Consider the following 20992-nt stretch of genomic DNA (forward strand, 5'->3'; position numbering starts at 1 on the left):
AAAATAATAATAATTAAAAAAAGATGACGCATCTCAGGCCATTCCAAACAGTAATTTATTTTCCCTGGAACATCACCATGGCAGCCCCCACAGCAGCATCAACATCTTTCCCATAAACCACAGGGAACGGAAAAATCCTTTCCACTTCCTGCCTCAGCACCTCATTCCTGGCAAGAGCGCTCCCGCTCCCCAGAACTCTCCGCACTCCTGTCTCCAGCAGGCGCTGCACTGGCAGCATGGAACAGAGGTTTTCAACGAGGCCCCTGCACACAGCTCTGGTTACGTGGCCCAGGGAGAGCTCAGAGGCAGCAATGCTGGTCACTGAAGCCAACTGCTCAGGAGTGTGTCTCTCTCCAAATATGGTTGGGTGGACTGAGAGATGGCTGTCGTTTTGGTCCAAGGCTGCTTTGATTATCTTTGCATAGATGGCAGACTCTTGAATCTGAAATCCTGCAGATCAGAAATGTCACGTTATTATTCTGAAGAGGTTTAGTATACGTTACACGTGGAGACTTAAAATGAATATTGAGCTATTTGTTCAGAAAAATGCTGTATACCTTCTTCCTTTGCATCAAAGGTCATTGTTTTTCCAGGATTATGAACTCAGTTCTCTCAATCCAAACTTATCTACTATCTGTCATACCAGAAAACCTTTTCTGATTGAAGAAATGGCTGTTTCTAGTAATTCACTATCTGTCTCTGCCTACACTGTGCAAAGTCACAGAAAACGGCACCTCTTAAAGGCAATAATGGCAGACTTCACACACAATTCAGCCACTGAAGCTGAATTCACTTCAAGAACTCACTGAAAGAATTATTTCAGAGCTTATTTCTGTACTGTGGAACCCAGGAGATTATAAAAAATAAACAACAACAATGAAAAACAAAACACCACAATCATAAACGCCACATTTAAAGCACTTAGATGATAAATATGAGTTTAAATCTTAAAATCCATCAGACTGCTCTAAAACACGCATTAAAAGCAACAGACAAAAATCAAGGGACTCTTTTGGACTGCAGCCACACAAACTCAGAGGCTGTTCTAGAATTTATTGACCTTTCCTTTAAAAAAACAACTTGCAAAAAACATTCTCTTCTGTTCTTAAAACAAAAGAAACCCCCAAATCTAGAGGCAGTGTGAATGCTGAGCCCAAAGATGACTGCCCAAACATGTTCACTAGCTTCCAAAGGAAATTCCAGACACTGAGGAAGCATGATCAGGCCTACATCCTTGTTCCTTATATGGCATGACAAAACAGCCCTGAGCTTGCTCCTTTACCATAGCTTCCCTTTACCGTGATCAACCACAATTTTAAGTCTTAATTACCCTTAAATTAACTTACCTAGCTCTTCTGTCCACCGTGCCACCATGTTCACGAACGTTGCTAGCACATTGCCCCCATTAAGTGATGCTGCCACTGCCAAGTAGTCACCATCAAAGTAAGGAAAGTAAGTGACAGCTGAGGAAGGATCTGGTGTCTCCGGAGGCTGGAAACCCGAGGGCATTGAGATAGTCAGCTGAGCAGAGGTGCTGATATTGAGAACTAGAGAAAAAAAGAAAAAATTCAGTGTTTCCAGTCCTACTCTGAAGGAGGACAATGAGAAAACCAAGCAAGATATCAAAATGATCGTACCTGCATCAGTTCTTTCAGTCAGACAGGAATAAACGGAGCACTGAAAGTCTCCCAGAGCAATTCCCACTTTTGTTCCCTTGGGTATTCCATGCCATGCACTGATTGTCCTGCCTGCAATACTGCCAGGGTCTCCCACCTCTGGAAGCAAGTGAACAGGAAAGCCAGACTTTTTCAATCTGCAATCAGAACAATATCATTGCAGGAAAAAATACCACTGCTGGATTTGCAGATGCTTTCATCTGTTTAAAAAGCTCAGTCCAGTTCCAGTTCAACAGGTTGAGTGAAGAAGAATAGTCTGGAAGAACAAATAGCTTTTCTTTATATACAATCTGATTACCTGAGATGATGAAGCAATACCTGTATAAAAAGTCAGACAGACAAACAGTTCCACAGTCAAGGGACAATTATAAATATTCAGCTTTAAATTCTCCAACAGAATTTTGAGCTGTCATGCAGTTAGTGGTTCAAAACCAAATCACAAAGAGTTAAGTCCAACAAACTCCTTACGTAAATAAACTGCAAGGCACACTATTTTGCTACAGCAAAAACAGGAGGTTAGTGGGAGTTCAGCATGCCAAATGCAAGTTTCTGACACTCTTTCAAGGTATTAGGCACTAATTTACCTTCATGAGAAGATCTTGGAATCCTGGCCTAACCTAAGCCCTGAAATACACACAGCCTTATGGCTTTGCCCTGAAAGAGCAAATCAGTAAAAATAAATAAGTAAAGCCAGTTTCCTGCAAGACTTCTCATAGCCCCTAGAAAACTGTAACTATCATCACTAATAAATCTCAACAGTTACAAGGGAGCTCTGTTGAAAGAAGTTGCCACTATTAACAGTATTTTATCATCACAGCCTTAGATGCAGCATTCACTTCTTCATCCCATCCCACCATCACACAACAGAAAGAGGGAACAACTCTGATAAGTCTCCCAGCTGTGCTGTCTTAGGTATTTCTAAAAATACAGTGCCATAAAATACATAATTTCATGTAACGCAGACACAGACACCACACAGAACAAGAGCAAACCCAACAGTCCTTCAGTACAAGCCACACCACAAGTAAGATCACTCTACTTGTAACACATTCATACTTAGGGCTCAAAATGGTGTTCACTTTACCTGACACAAAGCACGAAACCCACTGATTGACCTTAGCACTTACATGTCAGTATTCCAGCTTTTGTTTCTGGAATTAAAATATCCCCAGCTGGCGGCATTCTGGACAGACATGAGTGGCTTCTTCAAGTCACACAACATGGCAACCACATAGTCATGGATAGTACCAGCTGCATCATAAGACTTCAGAAAGTCTGGACTTTTAAACAAAACATTTTAAAAAGAAAATCAGCAAAGGGAGCTTTTAGACCTTGGAAGCAAGGTTACGTCCAGTGCTACAGGAACTTCAGATGTATGCAGTCCCATCTCCTAAAAACAAAACAGTAATCTCAGTATCTCAGTGATTAAATTGGATTTGGTGGGCTGTTATTGTTTTCTGTTAGTTCATTTTTGCTTGTTTGCTGTTGTGCATGTTTTTAATTGGGTTTGTTTTCCAAGCTCTTACCACAGCAGCAACACTGCTGGTATTTCCTCATGGAAGATAGAGACAGTGGCACGAGCTGTCCAGGTTTGAAGGAACAATACAGCAAAACACACAAGGAAGATAATTATTTGTACAAGAATGTCACATTCCAGAGCATTCGAGAAAAATAATTCCTGCAGTTGCTATAACATTCACAAACTACACAAATGAATATGTACCAAGTAGTGAAACAGAACGGGAACAAATCAAAGACTTTGGGCTAGTGAGTTGCACGGCTCTAAAGCAAGATCATGTCACATCCCAGGTATCTACTGAACATATGTTGACTGAAAACAACATTTAACAGATATGTCTCTATTTCGCCTCAACTTATGGATGAGGAAGACATCATCTCTGAGAAATGTAGCCTCCTGCAGATGAAACTGAAGACCAAATCCTTCTGGTGCAATGTTGTAAGTGAAAAACTGCATCCTCTGCAAAAATGCCACAATAAAGCAGAGCATCAGTAACACTTCATAAGAATCGTGGTGTCTAAAGAAGGAAGGAACTGAAATTAATTTAGGGATTGTTTCTCTAACATCTGGCAGCAACCAGCCAAATCAATTCTGTTGCTGTTTTAGGCACATTTGTACTTTCCACAGTGTGCACAACCAAAGTTACAGTGTTCAAGCTATTTCAGTAGACTTTCTTTGAGCAGTAGGCTGCACTATAATTATTTTATTTCTATGTAGTCAAAATTTTTTCCTTTCATTAAAAAGATCTACAATATTCCTAATGAGGTCAGAAAGACTTGCATGCTGAGTTGCACAGTTTATATTAAAATCTGCCATTACAAATACTCTCTGAGTACTTAATATTATGATTACAAGCCCCTGAACTCAGAGTTGTATTAACATGCTACAGGAATACTAATTGTCATATAAATTCAAGATGAGAAGCCGTAAGTGAAACAGCCTAACACAGATGCCCTTTTGAGAAACAATGTACCTTTTCTTTAAATACCAGTAGATGGTGGCACAGCCAAATCCTGTAGCCACGCTGATATGTGACTGTGGCAGAGGAAGAGAAGAGAGGAAGGCAGGACTGCAGCGGCCATCTTGCCAAGTAACCAGATGACTGACTTCCTCTGGCTCAAAGATAGGGCCAGTACCTCCCTCCGTCCACTTGCAACCTGAAACAAAACAGTGTTTGAGAAGTCCAGTAATTACCAGCAGTGCATTCACTGCCTGGCATTCTTTACTTCCAGATCCTCTGAGTTTGTCAAATACAATGGGGAAAATAAAGCAGAAACAGTGATGTCACCCCAATAGCGATTATAATCAAATTAATTAGTCACAGTTTCCGTCCTACATAACATCATAATTCCAGTCATCCTCAAATAATTTTGCATTTCTGCTGAGAGGTAAGAAGCAGATATGACAGCTCTCAGATACAAGAGTCAAACTGCCACATCATGACTGAAGAGCACAGTATTTGTATGATGGACAGTGCATAGTGTCATCCATCTTTTGAGTCAGTGCAATTGCAAACCTAGTTCTACATGTATTAGGCAATGGACTGCAAAGTACCAAAGAACACCCCTATCCAGAGAAGGATTTAATTCAGTTTTATCAGTCTAGCACTTTTTAATTTTTCCAACAAAGATCACTACACCTTTCGTTAAGCTGTCAGATGTTTCTATGCAAAGGCATCAGTTCAATTATGGCAACTTCTCATGGCTGCACAGAGCCTTCTCAGCAACGTCTGCATTGGTCCAGTGCAGCGTGCTGCTTCCTGCTCCCCATGAGCACTCCTAGGGCAGATTACAGACACCTCAGAGCAGCAAATCAAGCAGAGGCTGAGCTCCAGCACTGGCCTGTAATGTCTGCTAGTAGCATGCTCCACAGCACAGCTTCAGCCTCTGCCAACTACTGCTCTCCCAGATAATGCTGGGCTTCAACGTGGGGACAGGACAGGCCACATGCTGTATGCAGTTGGCCCTGTAACCAAAGCAGCTTTTTTGGTTTTGTTGTTGGTGTGGCAGGAGGCTTTCAAGTTGTGCTGTGCCACTTCTCCTTCAGGTCACAGAAGAGACCTGGCTGCTTAACTGACCAGCAAAATACGATTTAAAAGGTTTCTTGGGTTGGATATAGGGCTTTGAAAGTATACACACAGAGTGAAAAGCAGCCATGAAAGGTGGGAAATATTACAGGAAACATGACAAGCAAATGGATGCCTTTTCTTGCTGTCTTAATTCCCTGCTCTATCAAATCTGTTTGAAACAATTTTCAAAATGCTCAGTTCTAAATGGATCCAAAGAAATATTATTAACCATAAATCTAACCCTAAAGGATGCTATTAAAAATCTAATTTGTATCCCAAAGTGCATGAATTCACTTAGTCTACTCAAACAAATGGGAGCAAACATCCTCTTTCACAAGATATAAATGAAACAAAAGTAGCATGTGGCTTTAGGAAATAAAATATTAACCAATATCACACAAAAATCTGTGCCTATCAGTCTATCACAAACCCAAGAGGTTTTGTTCTACAGCCCTTGGGACAGCTGGAAAGCAAGCAACAGCTCCTTCAGTCCATCAGCCCTTGGATTTTTTTTCTTTGCAATCATTTTAGTATTTAAAGTAAAACTGCAACCAGTAATGAATAGCACTGTGTCTCCTTAAGCAATTAAAACTGGCAACTTTTGATAGGCAGTGACCAGCACTTTTGGAAAATTTCTTCTGCAATTTACAATAAATCTGCTTATCTCCTATTACTGATTTTCAGTTTTTCCTCTTACTGTGCTGCCAAGCAGCATTTCGAATTAGCATAGCAATATTCCCTGTTGGATAGCTACTGCTGTGCATAACCTAACATACAGGCCAAGTATAGCTTGCTTTCCAAGGCACACACAGAAGTGTTAATACTGCTTCTGCAGTAGAAGTATTGAGGTACTGAACAAGTAGGTAAGTGTTGCTCTTTTTAATGTCATTCCCCTCATAAAAAAAAGTAATCCACGTGGTCCAGAAGTTCTTCCAAACAGCAGCAGATCATACAGGTAGCATATGATGGACAATTAACAATTCACATATAGGCAATTCCACCTTCACATTTATAACTGCATTTGCTCCACAGGGATCTCACAAGACTAAACCCTCCAAACAATCTGTGTAAACAATGTGGTTATTTATAGCCAGCAGCTGAAATGACAGTAATTAAAGCAAAATCCCCACAGAAGATGATGAACATGCAGTAGTTTCTTACAGATCACTTCAGCGCTCAGAATTTGTTTTCTGCATCATAATACTCTACACAAGGAATGCCAAAAAATTAATGTTACCTTGATCTCTTTTCCAAAACACAATCCCATGCATTTGCCCTGTAATGCCAATGTGACTGACTCTTTGAAGCTGCTGCTGAGGTAGAGCAGCAAGGCATTCATTCAGGGCTCTTATTATCCTCCGGCTGTCCTGCTCCATTCCCTGTAATCATGAAACATTACACTGAGCACAGAGCCATTAGGACTCACTCACTGTATTTATTAAACAAGGCTACTCTAGTCAGAAGCAAAGAACAGAATTCATTTAGCTTAATAGCACACATTAGAATAATATTCACTACTAAATTGAAAGAAAGAATACAAAATAAACCACAAAACCCCAAAACCAATACTAGCGAATTGAGAATGAGATAACAGCATCTTACACTGAAAGCCAAATATTTCTTAAGACATAATACTCAAATATACCTTTAAAAAAAAAAAAAAAGTCATGCTTTTGAAGACTCAGATTACTTTGACAGATCAGAATGAAGATTGCAAGCCAAAGTACTTAAATACAGCCTACATATACAGATGTGTGCTCTTGTATGTATATAAACTTCTAGGTGTGAAAACATGGGTGTAGGGAAAAAGGTTGGCCTGTTTGATATCTGCTTAGAAATGAGCCCTTGGAAGCACAATGCTAGCCTAGAGAATGCTGATACTTTATGTTCATGTTTGTGATTCATGCTTTATTTGATTGACCAACACAACAGAAATAAAGCCTTTTAACTGGTGTATATGCTTCTGGTTATTTCCATGGGGAATTTCCAGTTAGGATTCCATCTCACATTGAAGTGCAAAATACCTTCCCAGTTGGCAAGTGCTTGTTGTTTGCTGGCTGGCATCAAAGACAAGGTGATGATTAACAGAACAGGTTTAGGTTGTCTTGTGACACCTGGGACTACAGCAAAAGCGGAATCAGACTTTCTGCAGGCCTGCAGAGTCTCCGTAGTGAAAACTGAGCTTGAGATACCATTTCAGATGTGTGAGAGGCTCAAGCAGAGGCAAATCATTTACCTCTATAGTGCTACTTAAGGAATGTTCTCAGCAGCTGCCTCCATTTTGAACAAAAAGAGGGAATAAGTTCTTGAAGAATTACTATTCTCACCGAATGCACTATTGTCATTGTAACCTGACCAATTCAGTACTTAACCAGCAGTTTGTGTCCTTCTTAAAATAGCTTTACTCGGCTTTCTTGAAGACCAAGCAAAGAACATATTAATTCTAATTTCAGATACCCAAAAAACATGCAGCAACCATCTGTCACTCCAGGCACAATAATAATAATTAAAAAAATAATAATCCAGGAAAGCCACCAGAGTCCCCATAAACCAGTAACACAACCCAGCCACTATCAGGCAGCCATCCTGGAACCACCAGCAGCACTTCCAGCCCTTACCTGCAGTCCAGCTTCCACACTGCTGGTGTAGGCCTGCGTCTCTCTGGAGCAGCTCTCTGCCACCACCTGCCCTTGCTCTGTCCCCACCACCAGGGCAGCCTTCACAGAGGTTGTGCCCAGATCTATGCCCAGCACGCAGACAGAATCAGGCCCACCCTCCATGGCTGCTGTCAGACGGGACTGCGTTCACCTCGCCCACCACACACCAGCCTACACAGTTCCTGGGCACCACGCAGCCTGCTGAGCCCTCACACCGCTTCTCCTCGCCTCTGAGGGAGCTCCGAGGCCCCGCAGCGCGCAGCGAGCGGGAGCCCAGCGCTGAGGGAACAGCCTGGACCCTGCCCTCAGGACTCTGGCCAAACATGTCTCACCCTCACAGCTCCGAGGTGCTACCTCCATCCTGAGCGTGACAAAACGCCCCTTTCCCCAGCCCTCCCCAGCACCCTGCGCATCATTAAGCGAAGCACCAAAACACAGCCCGAGCAGCCAGCGCACCCTTCGACCCGCCGCGCTCCCCCCCGCAGCCCGGCGCCCACTTCGCTCGGACGCGCCCAAGATGGCGCCCGGGAGCGGCCACAGCGTGACACCGCGCGGCGGAGCGTGAGGCGAGGAGGAGAAAGGCAGTCGCCTCACGTGAGGAGTTGAAAAGGGAAGAGCCGGGCTGTGTGGGACAGAGTTACAGTGCTAGAAGGAGGTATGTGGGCTTTATCGGGTGCTGCTACCCAGGTATAATGCACCCTAAAGCGTGGGATGGCTCCACTTCACCGTGCCCCTGAGGGGAGGGCGGCGAGAACTACAAGTCCCAGCGCGCGCCGCGCGGCCACGGGAGGGCGGGCTGCGGGGGTGCAGTGGCTGCTGAGATTTGTAGTTCCGGGAGGGGGGGGGGCGGCTGAGTGGCGGGAGCAAGGTGAGCGCTGTTTGGGGGGGGGGGGCACCTCTAGGACCGTCTGGCAGACGGGGACTGAGAGAGTAACGCCTTTTTGGGCTGGGATGGGGCTGTTTTAGAGCTGTGAATGGGCTGGTGCCCTCCCAAAGTTTGTAGGGTCTGAGCAGAGCCTTTTTTTTCTTTTTCTTTCTCGTGCAGTTCATCCACCATGAGGATGAGACAGCTCTTCCCTCCTGTTCTGCTCCTCGCACTTGTGCTGCTGGGGCACGGCGGTCAGTGCTCGGCTGTCCCTGCTCGGACCCAGAGAGGTGGGTGAGGGGGCTCAGAGGCATCCCCCAACTCACACTTCGGGGGAGACCTCACCTCCCTCAGCTCTGCTTCCACACCAACCTTTGACTTTGCACGCTGTGCTGAGGCGGTGTTCTCACACACAGACCACTATCGCAGGACACTTGCCATATACTTCAAGAGTGACGCTTGGATCTCACTTGAACATCTGGTTATCTCGTGCACCTCAAGCAGTAATTTTAAACTGAATTTTAAACGCTATACCTACCAAGTTACTGGGATCACATCACAAGCAGTGTCAGTTTAAAGTACCCTATTGCTTCCTCTTGTGAACTTTTGCTGCAATTCAAATATTTAGATTGCTTCTTTGTGACATGTTCGATGGTTATTTAGTTCCCCTTTTAAGTTGTTTAGTCTCCTTGAAGTACTGATTTATTTTTTTATTTATTCTAATATTACCCTGCAAATAGTAATGGACAATTTTCTTTTCCCCCCTCAGATGGAGTCACTGTACTCTCTGTCCCTGAAGTGGTTTTGTTAGAAAATGGGAGTTCAACAAATGTCACGATATCTCTGAGGTAAAATGATGAATTGAAACTTTGTTTTGTAGGGTGTTTTTTTTTTTTTTTTTTTTTTTTTAATGAAACTGGGAGGAGAAAGAAGGTAGAACTTCACCACAGATAGAAACTTCCCTACAGACTTAGTTAACTGTGCATAGAGAACCTGATCTGAGTGTGACTGGCCACTTCTAGACCATCACATCACTAAGTACCACTTTGGACCAAGACAGAGCCACAGCATCTGAAATATAGTTGGTCTCCAGCAATATCCTATACCATTTGTATGGAAAATTGAGCAGAAGATATTTCATACTGTCTACCTTGTATTAGCTGATTGAACTACCTTCCATATGTAAACTTAGAGTTCCTCCTCTTCTTAAATGGTGCTGAAGAGAAAGTTGCGTTTCTTAGAAGAATCACAAAATTTCACCAAAAAATTTCACCATTTCAAAGAAATGCAATGACTCCAGATTAGGGACTGAGGCACTCAGTCTCATTGTTCAGTACAATGCATTTTGTAGCTGTGTTTTTGCTATCTTGGGCCTCTCCCAGGAAAGGAGTGTTAAATACTTACACTTAAAGATTCCAAAGGGCAGAGGTGTATGTGAAGGTAATAGCCAGGTGATAGTGTAGTAAGTGTGATGAAGAGGAAAATAGCAAAACTGGGTGCAACAGATTGGAACTCTTATTTCTGCAAAGAAGCATGTAGCAATTTTGTTCACAGACAGCTACAGGCATTTGAACCTTATGATACAAAGTGTACTGCTGTGCAGTCAGACCTCCTGGACAAACGCGCTTAGAGGAGTTCTTGGGTAAAGCTGTTCAGAACTACTTTACTTTTTTATCTTATATCACTACTGTAATTTCTGCTTATTATTTCCTCAGTACTGTCTATCCTTTGTGCCTCTCATAGTCCCCAAAATCCTACCATTGAGCTTGTTATTCCCCTTCAGATAATGGTTTTGCTATGCTATTTGTGTGGAACAGAGGCAAAATGTGGTCATGTAACTGTTCAGTGCCTGTCACTAGTTCAGATAAAAATCAGTACAGTGCTCACAGATGTGGTGTTGCTGTCCTTTTGAGTACTAAGTAAGTAGGTACTATTATGTGCAGGCTGTTTGTTATGTTCATTGCAGCTCTGAGGAATTAGCAGATACAAAGATTGTTGCAGGGCTGTGAGAGCGAACTCAGGCACCAGTCTAACTTGGCTCTTCCATCTTTACAGGGCTCCATTAAATGAGACATTGGTGATAACTCTTAATATTACACATTCATCAAAACACAGCACCATTGTTGAGCTACCAGATGAAGTAAGTGATAGAATGGACTTATGACTCTATGCAAAAGCCTGTTGCTGGTATGGTGCAACTTTCCTCATTCTTTCCTCCACTTTGCCTTGCAGATTCAGCTGCCTGCAGGTCACACTAAGGCAGGCTTTCAAGTGAAAGCAGATGATGTTGGACAAGTAACAGTTTATCTTTATACCAGTAATTCCAACTTAACTGGGTGAGAAACTGATTTTTAGTTCTGCTCACTATACTGCTTTGTAGAATCTGGGCTTCACAGAATCCTCTCCCTGTAGCTAACTGGACATGGACAATACATAGTTGAGAAGATGTAGTGACTCTTCAGCAACCCTCAAGGTAGTCAGACAAATATGAGCTATGGGAACTGGAGTGGTATAATATTGATATTTTGGACTTTTACCAAGGTGACTGTGAGCACTCATGGCTTTTTAGTCTGCTTTTAATAACCTACCCCCAAAGTCTCAAAAATACATGTTCTGATCCAGGAAACGTTTGTCAATGCCTAGCAGGAAACTACACTTAGTGTGCAGAGCTTGTTCTGGAGTGCTAATGCTGTATGTCCACATAATCGTAAGGAGGTGCAGGTGTTCTGCTTCCTGGTTAGGGGAGCCCTCTGTTCACAGATTCTGGTCCTCTCTACCAGGAAAACAATCTAGCAAAAGGGAAGAAACTGGATTCTAGTTCCATGTTGCCCAGATGCTAGTTATTAACAGGATAGTCCTGTGTTAGTTCCTCGTTTTACTTCTCCTTTTAAGACTTGCAGTAAAAGCAGAGGTAACCACATTCAGAAAGCGATCAACAGGCCAGGCATGATCATGGGGCTTTGCTGGCAGAGCATGAAAAGTGAAACTGCTCTTGCATAACAGACCTTGTGCTTAGACTGTGGAAATCATAGGCACAAAATAGCCTTTTTAAAGATTTCTATGTAGAATAGAAAGAAAAAGGCTGAGGATAGGAGTAGGACGTACCCTAAATATAACAGGAACACTAAATAAAGGGGGAAAAACCTCAAGGAAACTATTTCTGAATCTTTGTTTTGTCTCAATGCCTGGACTCTGCTTGCTTTTCCTCTGTGAGCAGAACAAGGCAAAAGACCATGAAATAAAGTATGAGCAGGCAAATTAACCTTTGTATTAACCTTCAGACCTAGGATTCAATTTCAAGTGATTCATAGCATCATAGTGAAATATGCTGATGAGGTGATTGGATGGATCTATTTCCTTGCTTGGTCTATCTCCTTCTATCCTCAACTGTTTGAGAACTGGCGACGAAAAAGGTAAGGAAACGTAAGATGCATTTGCAGGTCCCTTAAGCACTTCTGAAAATCGTGTTCCGAGGTTCAGGGACAATCTTTGTTCTTGGGAATTATGCACGAAAAGATTCAGGGCAGGAAGAGAAGCAGAATAAAGTTTGGGCCTGAATTTATGCAGCACCAGTGAGCTTTTACATACATAGATCAGAAGAAATTCTGATTCTGAAGTTTGCCACCCAGTATTAACTCCTGATAGTGGGGGGCTTCCATGTTTCCTGTGATGTCACGTTGCATGTATCATCTGGCCAAGTATCATCTGGCCAAGGCACTTGTGCTGACACCCTTAAAATTTACTTCCCCTGTGAGCTGCTTACTAGACAGCAATTTGTAGTGTTATCATTAGATTAGCTCCCTTTAAATAAAATGACTGCAAGTAGGAAAACTGTAGTATGAAAACTGAAGCAATCACTCTGGCAAATATGCACTGCTGCTTCTGTGGATTTAGAATGGCATGATTTTTATCAGGCTGGCTGAGCCCATGAAGAAGTTAGACAGCAACAAGCTTGGCAGTGAGAGCAGTTGTGAATGCCGATGTGTGGCATACAAAAGGATACTTCACCTTACTACTCAATGAACTCAGCATCATGTTGTCACAACACCTACAGCTTTGGATTTCAACAAAAAGAAAAAAAAAATTGCCTATCTGGCTGTATGTTCTAGGGATAAGTAATCCCTTAAGTTTAATCATATTTTTCTCCTTCTCTAGTGTTGTTGGACTAAGCTTTGACTATATAGCACTAAACCTTACTGGCTTCATAGCATACAGTGTGTTTAACGTTGGACTCTTCTGGATTCCCTTAATTAAGGTAATCATTATTCTCTTTACTATTTTTCAGGAGTGAAGGTATCTACATAAGGGACTTATGACACTTAGCTAGTTTTGGTTTCTCTTACACTTAGGAAGAATTCTTACTCAATTACCCCAGTGGAGTGAACCCTGTGGCTATCAATGATGTTTTCTTCAGTCTCCATGCAGTAGCTCTAACACTGCTCACCATTATCCAGTGCTGTATTTATGAGGTAAGACTCAACGCTGGACTGCTTGGGTCGCTCTGGCAGAGCTCCCTCTGCTGGACTCACCCTACCAGCCTACTGAAGTCATCTATCTTCCCTCCCTTTCAGTGGCCATTACAGTCCAGCAGCCTTATCTTTTGAGTTAGCCACTCCTGCAAGCTTTGCTACTTCAGCCTCATGAACATTCTGAGCTTACAAGTAAACTCTTTAAAGACCCCAAATAACTAAAGCAAATAGGCAAGTTATAAAGTTTCCATATCAATCTCTAGTCAGCACATAGATCATAGTTCTACACAGTACAAATACACATTTTGACTCTTCCACCTTTCAGAGTGTTCTTTGCACTAGGAAATTCCCTGCAATTGACTTCCCCCAGCTCCACCTAAAATAGCTGCAGAGGCCCATTTATAATTCTCACCCACTTCTCAGGTGAGACTGATCACTAACACTCAGGTGGCCATTGTAAAAGCTCTGATCTGAACAGGTGATTTGCTTTACCTAGTAACTGTGTTTTGAGGTGCTTCCTCTGGTGATGCTAAACCTGAAGCTGTAACAGCTGTTTATCACTGTTGTGGAGAGCAATATCACTTTATACTAAAGAATGGGGAGACAATGACTTTTACAGCAGTGGCTTTAGTGGCCTTCTGCATATACAGGAACTGTTGATGTCATCAGACTAAATACAAGAGCTTGTTATGGGTGGTGGCACTGAGTCATAGGTATTGTAAATCTTCAAAAATACTGCAGCAACATTTTTCTTATGAACGACAGCATTCTAAAGAATGCTTTTGAATATTGCACAAAAGCTGCTGCAAACCTACAGCTGCTGGCTTAGAGTTCCCTTGTGGTATGAGCCTAACTGGTACAGCAGTGGGTTTTGAACTGGAACCTTCTGTAGTACTGAGCTTGTTTTTTATCTAACAAGTTTCTGGCACGTAGGACCAAGGGCATTCTAAGTATATCTGCATTTCTCTTTCAGCGAGCAGGTCAGAAAGTATCCAAAACTGTTGTTGGACTACTGGCACTTGCATGGATTTTTACGTTTACAACGTTGTTTCTTGCTGCAGCTGAGGAGATGACATGGCTACAGTTCTTATTCTGCTTCTCTTACATTAAGTTAGCAGTGACACTGATAAAATATTTTCCACAGGTAAGCCTGAACTTTTCTGTTTTTATGTTAGGGTAATAGTAACATAAGTCTAAAGCACACGTTCTTGAAAGTCAGACTAAACTAAACCAGCAATTGTTGTTTGTTGGCCTTTTAGTGACAAAATAATGTTAAGCTCCTACATAGTATATGTCATAAATGCACTCTTTTATTGGGATTGCCCAGGGCCCAGCTACTAAAAAGCCCATATGAACAAAGATGCCTTAGTATGTGAGCTGTCTTACCAGCTAGGAACATCTTTAACTTATTTGAAGACTGGAATGAGATTTCCTCTAACACAACACTGCAGTAGACAGCAGAGTCCTGTCTGGTCTTAGTCTTGGCTGGGTGCAGAAACAAACAGGTGATTGGCACACCAAACTTCTTGTTACACATTCAGGCATACATGAATTTCCGTCGGAAGAGTACAGAAGGATGGAGCATTGGAAATGTATTATTAGATTTCATCGGTGGAAGCTTCAGCCTTCTGCAGATGTTTTTGCAGTCATACAACAATGGTAAGGCTGAATCTCAGCTGGTGGGGCCTCTGTAATGGGGTGGGAGAAACTTGCTGCAACACAAACAAAAACCTACAGGATTTTACCTTGGGAGACTGTGCTACTGTAACTGTCCTTGTACAAAGAACTAAGAATGTCTCTATTCCTAGAAGATACAAAATAATGTAGCTATTTTGAAGAAACAACAGGAGGAGTTATTTGCTTTGTACCAACTGTCTGTTAGTTAGTCTTAAAGTATTGAAGTAATGTAGGTAACAAATGTGAACTTCTTTACTTTGTATGGCATGGTCTTGCAGTCTTAAGATGAACTCATCAAGTTAGTCTTAACCTTTAATCTTGTGTTTGACAGATGAGTGGAAATTGATCTTTGGAGATCCAACCAAGTTTGGCCTGGGTGTCTTCTCCATCATCTTCGATATTGTTTTTATGGTTCAGCACTACTGCCTTTATAGGAGATGGGGGTATGAACCTTGTGAATGACAGCTCTGAACATTAAAAACTGAACTTGCCTCTTCCTGGCCAAGGGATTTGAAGATGCCTACTACCAGTTATCAGAAATACTGATTATTTATTCTGATCTGTTTATATTTTAATCTGCCCTGGTATGGAATACAAACTGCCTTGCCAAATACTTTAAAGGATATCAGGCTATCTAGCCTCCACTTGCAGATGGAAGACTCATGCCTGTGGAAGCTGCAAAGCCAGCTTTAGCTTGAGCTGGCCAAGCAGCACGTGGATCTTCTCAACTAACAACAGGAAAGAAACCAAAACTGCATTTTTTCAATTGTGTACCACTCCCAAAGCTCTGGCTTCCAAAAATGAGATCATATTAAACCACTTAAGATATTAATAACTAAAGGTGGTCTGTGGATTTAAGCTCTGCTGCTGCTGACTCTTTGCAGACCAAACCACAGTAGAGCACCGCTCAGGATGGCTGGCAACAGCAGTAGTGGTAACTGAAGGAATAATGAAGTTGCTAGGGGAATAACTAAAAAAAAAGAAGACAACTACAGCTATTAGAACTTTTTCTCTAGGAGGAAAAAAAAAAAAGCACTGATAATAAGAAACTGTATTCCTAGCTCACTTAAGCCTCTTTCAAAGGTGCTAAGACAAGTGCACTAACTTAACTCTGCTTGGTTCCACTGACATGGCTTGAATTCTAAACTGTGGATGGTAATGATTAGACTGTCAAAGGTGTTGTTTTGAAGTGGATCATGTCAATTAACAGCCCACTAATTAAAGGTATCAAACACATTTTTGTTCCTGTGCAACTTTACAAGTATGTGTTGTGCGTTCCAGGAAATAGCTACAAAAACCCAACAATGAAATCAGAACTTGCTAACCTTGACTGCAGTGTAATGATGTAGTCCAAAATCTGTCATTTGAAGGCAGAAATGATGTCTCAGCTGGAAGCAGTTGAGTGATATGTCATTATTAAATGTAAGGAGAAACAACTCAGGTAATCCAACTTTGTTTTATTGTGTGTAAAATCAAGTGAAATAGCAGTACAAATAGGAGCAGTTTTTACAGTAACAAAAATAACTCCAGCTTGAAAACCTTAAAATTTACCACTGAATTCTTAAGTTACAAAATCCAAAAGCAGTATTGGAGTAATTTAATAGATATAAAAATGGTAAATAAACATCTGCACACGTGTACAGAAGTCTGAGATCCAGTAATAAAACATACATACATGGCACAGCAGTAATGTACTGAATAAGTTAGACTACCACCTCAAGTTCTATTTACAAGCTTACCTGAAGATTGCTTAAGGAGAGTATCAATAAATGAATCAATGGAGGTGGGTTAGAAACTCCAGTTTGGGGATAACTGTAAAGCTAGCTCGTTAACAAACCACTAGTATGCCATGTAATTATTTGTGCAGAAATTTAAATTTGGTCAAGAGGCACTTGGACAATTTACTGGCATATTCATCTCTTCAATCAACAAGTCAGTCATCTGAACAATCTTCTAGATTGAAAGACAGACTAAAATCCACACTTCCCACTTCAACAACAGTGAAGAAACTGGAGACTATAGATACAAGCAGCTCTTTTGGTAAGTCTAGCAACAGCATTTTCTTAATTTGCTCATCCTGGTTCATATTACTTTCATTTAAACTTGATTCATTTGTTACAAATTACTTAGGAACAAGGAGAATTAAGTTTTCTTCAATACCAAAGTTGAACTGTAGTGTCTCAAAACTTTCAATACCTGCTAAGTGTGCTAAATCTAACAGGTATTAATAACATAGTTGTTTGGCTGAAAAGGCTGCTCTGTACAGCAAGTCTTTGCAGTAAGCCATAATGCCCCCAAACCTTCAGCATACTCTGTCTAACCAGCACACAATGTGAGATGAGTACAGTGCTCCTTTCTACAGCAGCGTGCAACTCTTAGTCCAGGCATTTTAATTAGATAACATGGGAGGACAGGACAGCTCACTTCTAAAAGCTTAAGTACAGCAACCCCTCTTATCTTACTTGGCAGAAGCCAAGTTCTTCTTGAATAGGAAACATTTGTGCTACAGAAGAATCCTGTTAGAACTGAAGCTTTTCTGAGTGCTTCCTTAGATAGTTAGGGGTTGGCCTGTCTTCCTGAAAGCCATGATTATAATAAGGTATTCTTCCCGTGTACCTGCAGGGAAAGCTTTATAGAAGCACTCTGAGGGGACTAAACTTTAACTACTGTTAATTACACCAGAGAAAGTAAAAATAGTGTTTACCACAGTTTGGAACATGTACTTTTTCCAGACAATCCTTCCTCACTTGATATCCAGTCTGTGCATCTCCCTCCCTAACCCTTCCCCAGCTTGATCACCGATTAGGACATCATGGATTGCTGCACAGCCTTCTGCAGAGATTGTCTGGTCACCAGCAGCCGGACCACTTCTTCATTTCTTTTTGTCAGCCTCTTCCTAGCTTGGTCGTGGGTCACCATTGTCATATCCCAGCCATTCACCTAGGAAAGCAACGTGAGGCAACGTGAGGCTTCAGTATGCAAAGAGGCTGTTGGCTGCCTGTGGATGACCTACACCTAGCAGCTCTTCTCAAAATCCAGTCTATGGAAACAAGCTGTGGACTCATAAGTGTCCTATAATTAACTGCTCTGTAAGTATATCTAGTACTTAGTTCTCAGAGCACACCTGTTTTTGTAAGCCTTACAAACTGCCCTGGAAAGTGCCTAGAAGAAAGAAATCTGCCTGTAGTGTGCATGTGGTACTGGATTAGCACTCGCCTTTGTGCTTACCTGCATGATCTTGTCCCCAATCTGTAGTCCTGCAATTTCTGCTGGGCCTCCTTCTGTCACCCTTGTTACATAAATACCCTGGGGAAGAAAAAAAACCATTCACTTACTGTGAGTAGACTTTACAGAAAAGCCATTCTACCTAACAGTGCAAAAACACATGGTAGCATATTACAGCATTCTAGATAAAAACAGGTTTGTCCAGTGTTGAAGAACAGAAAAGTTGAGGAGAGCTAACTTAAACACGGGCTCAGTCTGCAAAAGATACCAACAAAATAACTTCAGCCAACAGTGTGAGAGGACAGAAACCAGATGCACTCCAGGAGTGCTTGCTGGCTGAATTTAACATGCTCTAACCTTGTCAGTCTTATCTTCAGAGAAAGGATTTTGAGTAGGGTCCTGATCAATGCCACCTCCGATGCTGAATCCCAGGATCAAGTTGTCACCTTGGCGAAGCTTATGTATTTCAATTCTTTGCTAAAAAGAGAAGATGACAAAATAGCTGCATTGTGATTACTGACAAATCTCAAGACCTCTTCAGACTGTTCTGTATCTGCCACAGGTACCATAAAGCTCAGGTAACTCTAGGAGAGAAGGCTGTACCACAGCCTCAGCAGGAGTTATTACTCACAATACCTGCAGGTTTGATGGATGATTAACAGATCTAAAAACTGCTGGCAACACAGAACTATCACACAGCATTTGCTATCTTTTCGTCACATGCAGTCTTGAAGTGTCAATTGGCTCTAAGCCATTCTCAGCCCTACCCTATGACAGCAGAACAGGAAACCACCTGCAGGTAGGATGGCACTCACACCTTTATACAGCTGTGCTCCAAGTCAGTCCTTCACCACCACCCTTAGAAACAAGGGGAAAGTAGTTTTCTAAACATGAGTCACATCTCACTGACTGGTCATCACTCACATCTCACCAGTGCTGGTTTTTATCAGCTCCTGGCATTCCTCCTCACCCTGCCAGTCACAGTGCCGACCTATTAATAGGATGTTTTCCCTTACGAACGTTATCAGCATCTCTGTAACGCAGAGGTGGGCTCCTCGCTGCCTGTTGAATGCAGGCAACTGACAAACACTGCCCACGAATATCGCGCAGCAGCCAGCTGCGATTCCCAGCTGACAGGGAAAGGCGCAGCCCCAGCTGAGACAGCGACAATCAAAGCTGCTTTGGAACTCGCAGCTGAAGGGCAGGGCGTGCCCAGAGCCACGCGGGCAGCGCTGCACGGCCCCGCTGCTCTACCTACGGGCAGACGCGCACAGGCTTCCCTCGCACCGCTCTAATTAAGGTCGCTCATAGCCTGTAAAAGCGCGTCCTGCGGCTACGGAACAAAGAAACGGCATCGCGAAGTGTCACACCGCGCTCAGAGGAGCGGTTCCTCCAGCACCGGATCACGACAGCTGAATTTCCCCTTCCTCAGCAGCACAACCGGGCGGGACGAAGCCGCTCGGAGCTCTCCTCTGTCCAGATCTCGCACCGAGAGAAGGAGCGATGCGGCTCAGCTCCAGCGAGCGAACAGCGGTACGGAGCCAGCGACCGCACCCTCCTCCCACTCCTGCGCCCGGGATGGTCCAGCACTGACCCGCTCCCTCCACCCGCACCGAATCCCGCCGCCCGCCCACCCGATCCCGATTCCGGCTCGTCTCGCCTCACCACCACGGCGGTGACAGGCTGTCCCGGCACGTACGACATGGCCCCACACACCCGGCCGCCGCCGCCGCCGCCCGAACAAAAGCGCCTCCGCCGACCCCGCCCCCTGCTGCCCTCAGCCAGTCAGGCGCCGCCTCGCCCTCCGCCTCGCAGCTCCCGCCGGAAGTGAGCTCGCTTTCCCGGCGCCCCCCGCGCCAAGATGGCTGACAGGAGCTTCCGGTGGGGAGGCGCGCGGTGCCGCCGCGGGGGTAAGTTGGGCCCGCAGGCGACCTCGGCTATCCCAGCCGTGCGGGCGGGGCCGGCCTGCGGTGACGGGTGCCGTGTGTCCCCTGGCAGGGCGCGAAGCGTAACGGTCGGGTCCGGCTGAGGGCTCTGCGGAGCAGTGTGCGGCTGTGGATGAGAGGTACGGGCCGGGGCGGGCGGTGCCGGGGGGACCCGCGGGAGGCGCCGCTTCAGCAGGCCCCGGGGAGGCGGCGGGCCGGGCACAGCGCGCGTCTGCTCTCCCCCAGCCCAGTTGGGAGCCAGGAGATCCCGGAGCCCGGCTGGGAGCCATGGCCGCGGTGGTGGCCAAGCGCGAGGGGCCGCAGTTCATCAGCGAGGCGGCCGTGCGCGGGAACGCGGCCATCCTGGACTACTGCCGGACGTCGGTGTCAGCCCTGTCGGGAGCCACGGCGGGGATCCTTGGGCTGACGGGCCTGCACGGCTTCATCTTCTACTTCCTGGCATCCGTCCTCCTCTCCGTGCTCCTGGTGCTGAAAGCCGGGCGGCGATGGAATAAGTACTTTAAATCCCGAAGGCCGCTTTTCACGGGGGGGCTCATAGGAGGGCTCTTCACCTACGTCCTGTTCTGGACTTTCTTGTACGGCATGGTTCACGTCTACTGAAACAACAGCTGTGGTAGCCACGGTGGTTTTTAATGAAGCAGGAGGACTGTTGCCAAACATCACCCACACAACTAGGCCAGCTTACCTTTTAAACTTGTTTGTTGCTTGTATCCTTCATACTGTCAGTAAATTATGTCCAAGTACAAATGAATCAGTAGTATTGTTCTAATTAAACTGAATGTGAAACCACACGGATGCCTCCCATGAACGTTTGTTTGGTGGCAGAGGATTGACTTATTGTCCTTAACTGCAGTCACAGCTGCAGGTTTTGACTACTTTAGTTCCTTGCA

General features: G+C 43.9%; 4 protein-coding genes across 5 annotated transcripts; 2 read left to right on the plus strand and 2 right to left on the minus strand.

The window, feature by feature from the left end:
• Positions 1-37: 37 nt before the first annotated feature.
• Positions 38-8312, minus strand: SHPK (sedoheptulokinase). Its single transcript, XM_048967234.1, has 7 exons — positions 7882-8312; positions 6501-6642; positions 4169-4352; positions 2804-2956; positions 1638-1813; positions 1347-1547; positions 38-450 (listed from the first exon to the last, which is right to left on the minus strand). Exons 1-7 carry the CDS (start codon positions 8041-8043, stop codon positions 56-58), a joined length of 1413 nt encoding a protein of 470 aa, XP_048823191.1. The 5' UTR covers positions 8044-8312; the 3' UTR covers positions 38-55.
• Positions 8313-8420: 108 nt separating this feature from the next.
• Positions 8421-16178, plus strand: CTNS (cystinosin, lysosomal cystine transporter). Of its 2 annotated transcripts, none has more exons than XM_048967245.1 (11): positions 8421-8575; positions 8966-9075; positions 9555-9633; positions 10841-10925; positions 11018-11121; positions 12067-12198; positions 12941-13040; positions 13135-13254; positions 14228-14398; positions 14796-14913; positions 15263-16178. In XM_048967245.1, the coding sequence occupies exons 2-11, from the start codon at positions 8976-8978 to the stop codon at positions 15391-15393; spliced, it is 1140 nt and encodes a 379-aa protein (XP_048823202.1). In that variant the 5' UTR covers positions 8421-8575; positions 8966-8975; the 3' UTR covers positions 15394-16178. The 2 variants fall into 2 exon arrangements, with proteins under 2 accessions (XP_048823202.1, XP_048823203.1); XM_048967246.1 differs by lacking the exon at positions 8421-8575 and adding an exon at positions 8734-8788.
• A 195-nt stretch (positions 16179-16373) lies between these two features.
• On the minus strand, positions 16374-19952 carry TAX1BP3 (Tax1 binding protein 3). Its single transcript, XM_048967271.1, has 4 exons — positions 19822-19952; positions 18514-18633; positions 18160-18237; positions 16374-17871 (listed from the first exon to the last, which is right to left on the minus strand). The coding sequence occupies exons 1-4, from the start codon at positions 19858-19860 to the stop codon at positions 17734-17736; spliced, it is 375 nt and encodes a 124-aa protein (XP_048823228.1). The 5' UTR covers positions 19861-19952; the 3' UTR covers positions 16374-17733.
• A 35-nt stretch (positions 19953-19987) lies between these two features.
• EMC6 (ER membrane protein complex subunit 6) lies at positions 19988-20893 on the plus strand. The gene is made up of 3 exons (XM_048967272.1): positions 19988-20066; positions 20155-20221; positions 20328-20893. The coding sequence occupies exon 3, from the start codon at positions 20370-20372 to the stop codon at positions 20700-20702; it is 333 nt and encodes a 110-aa protein (XP_048823229.1). The 5' UTR covers positions 19988-20066; positions 20155-20221; positions 20328-20369; the 3' UTR covers positions 20703-20893.
• Positions 20894-20992: the final 99 nt, after the last annotated feature.

This window comes from Lagopus muta, chromosome 20 (genome assembly GCF_023343835.1).
Source record: "Lagopus muta isolate bLagMut1 chromosome 20, bLagMut1 primary, whole genome shotgun sequence".
Classification (NCBI taxonomy): domain Eukaryota; kingdom Metazoa; phylum Chordata; class Aves; order Galliformes; family Phasianidae; genus Lagopus; species Lagopus muta.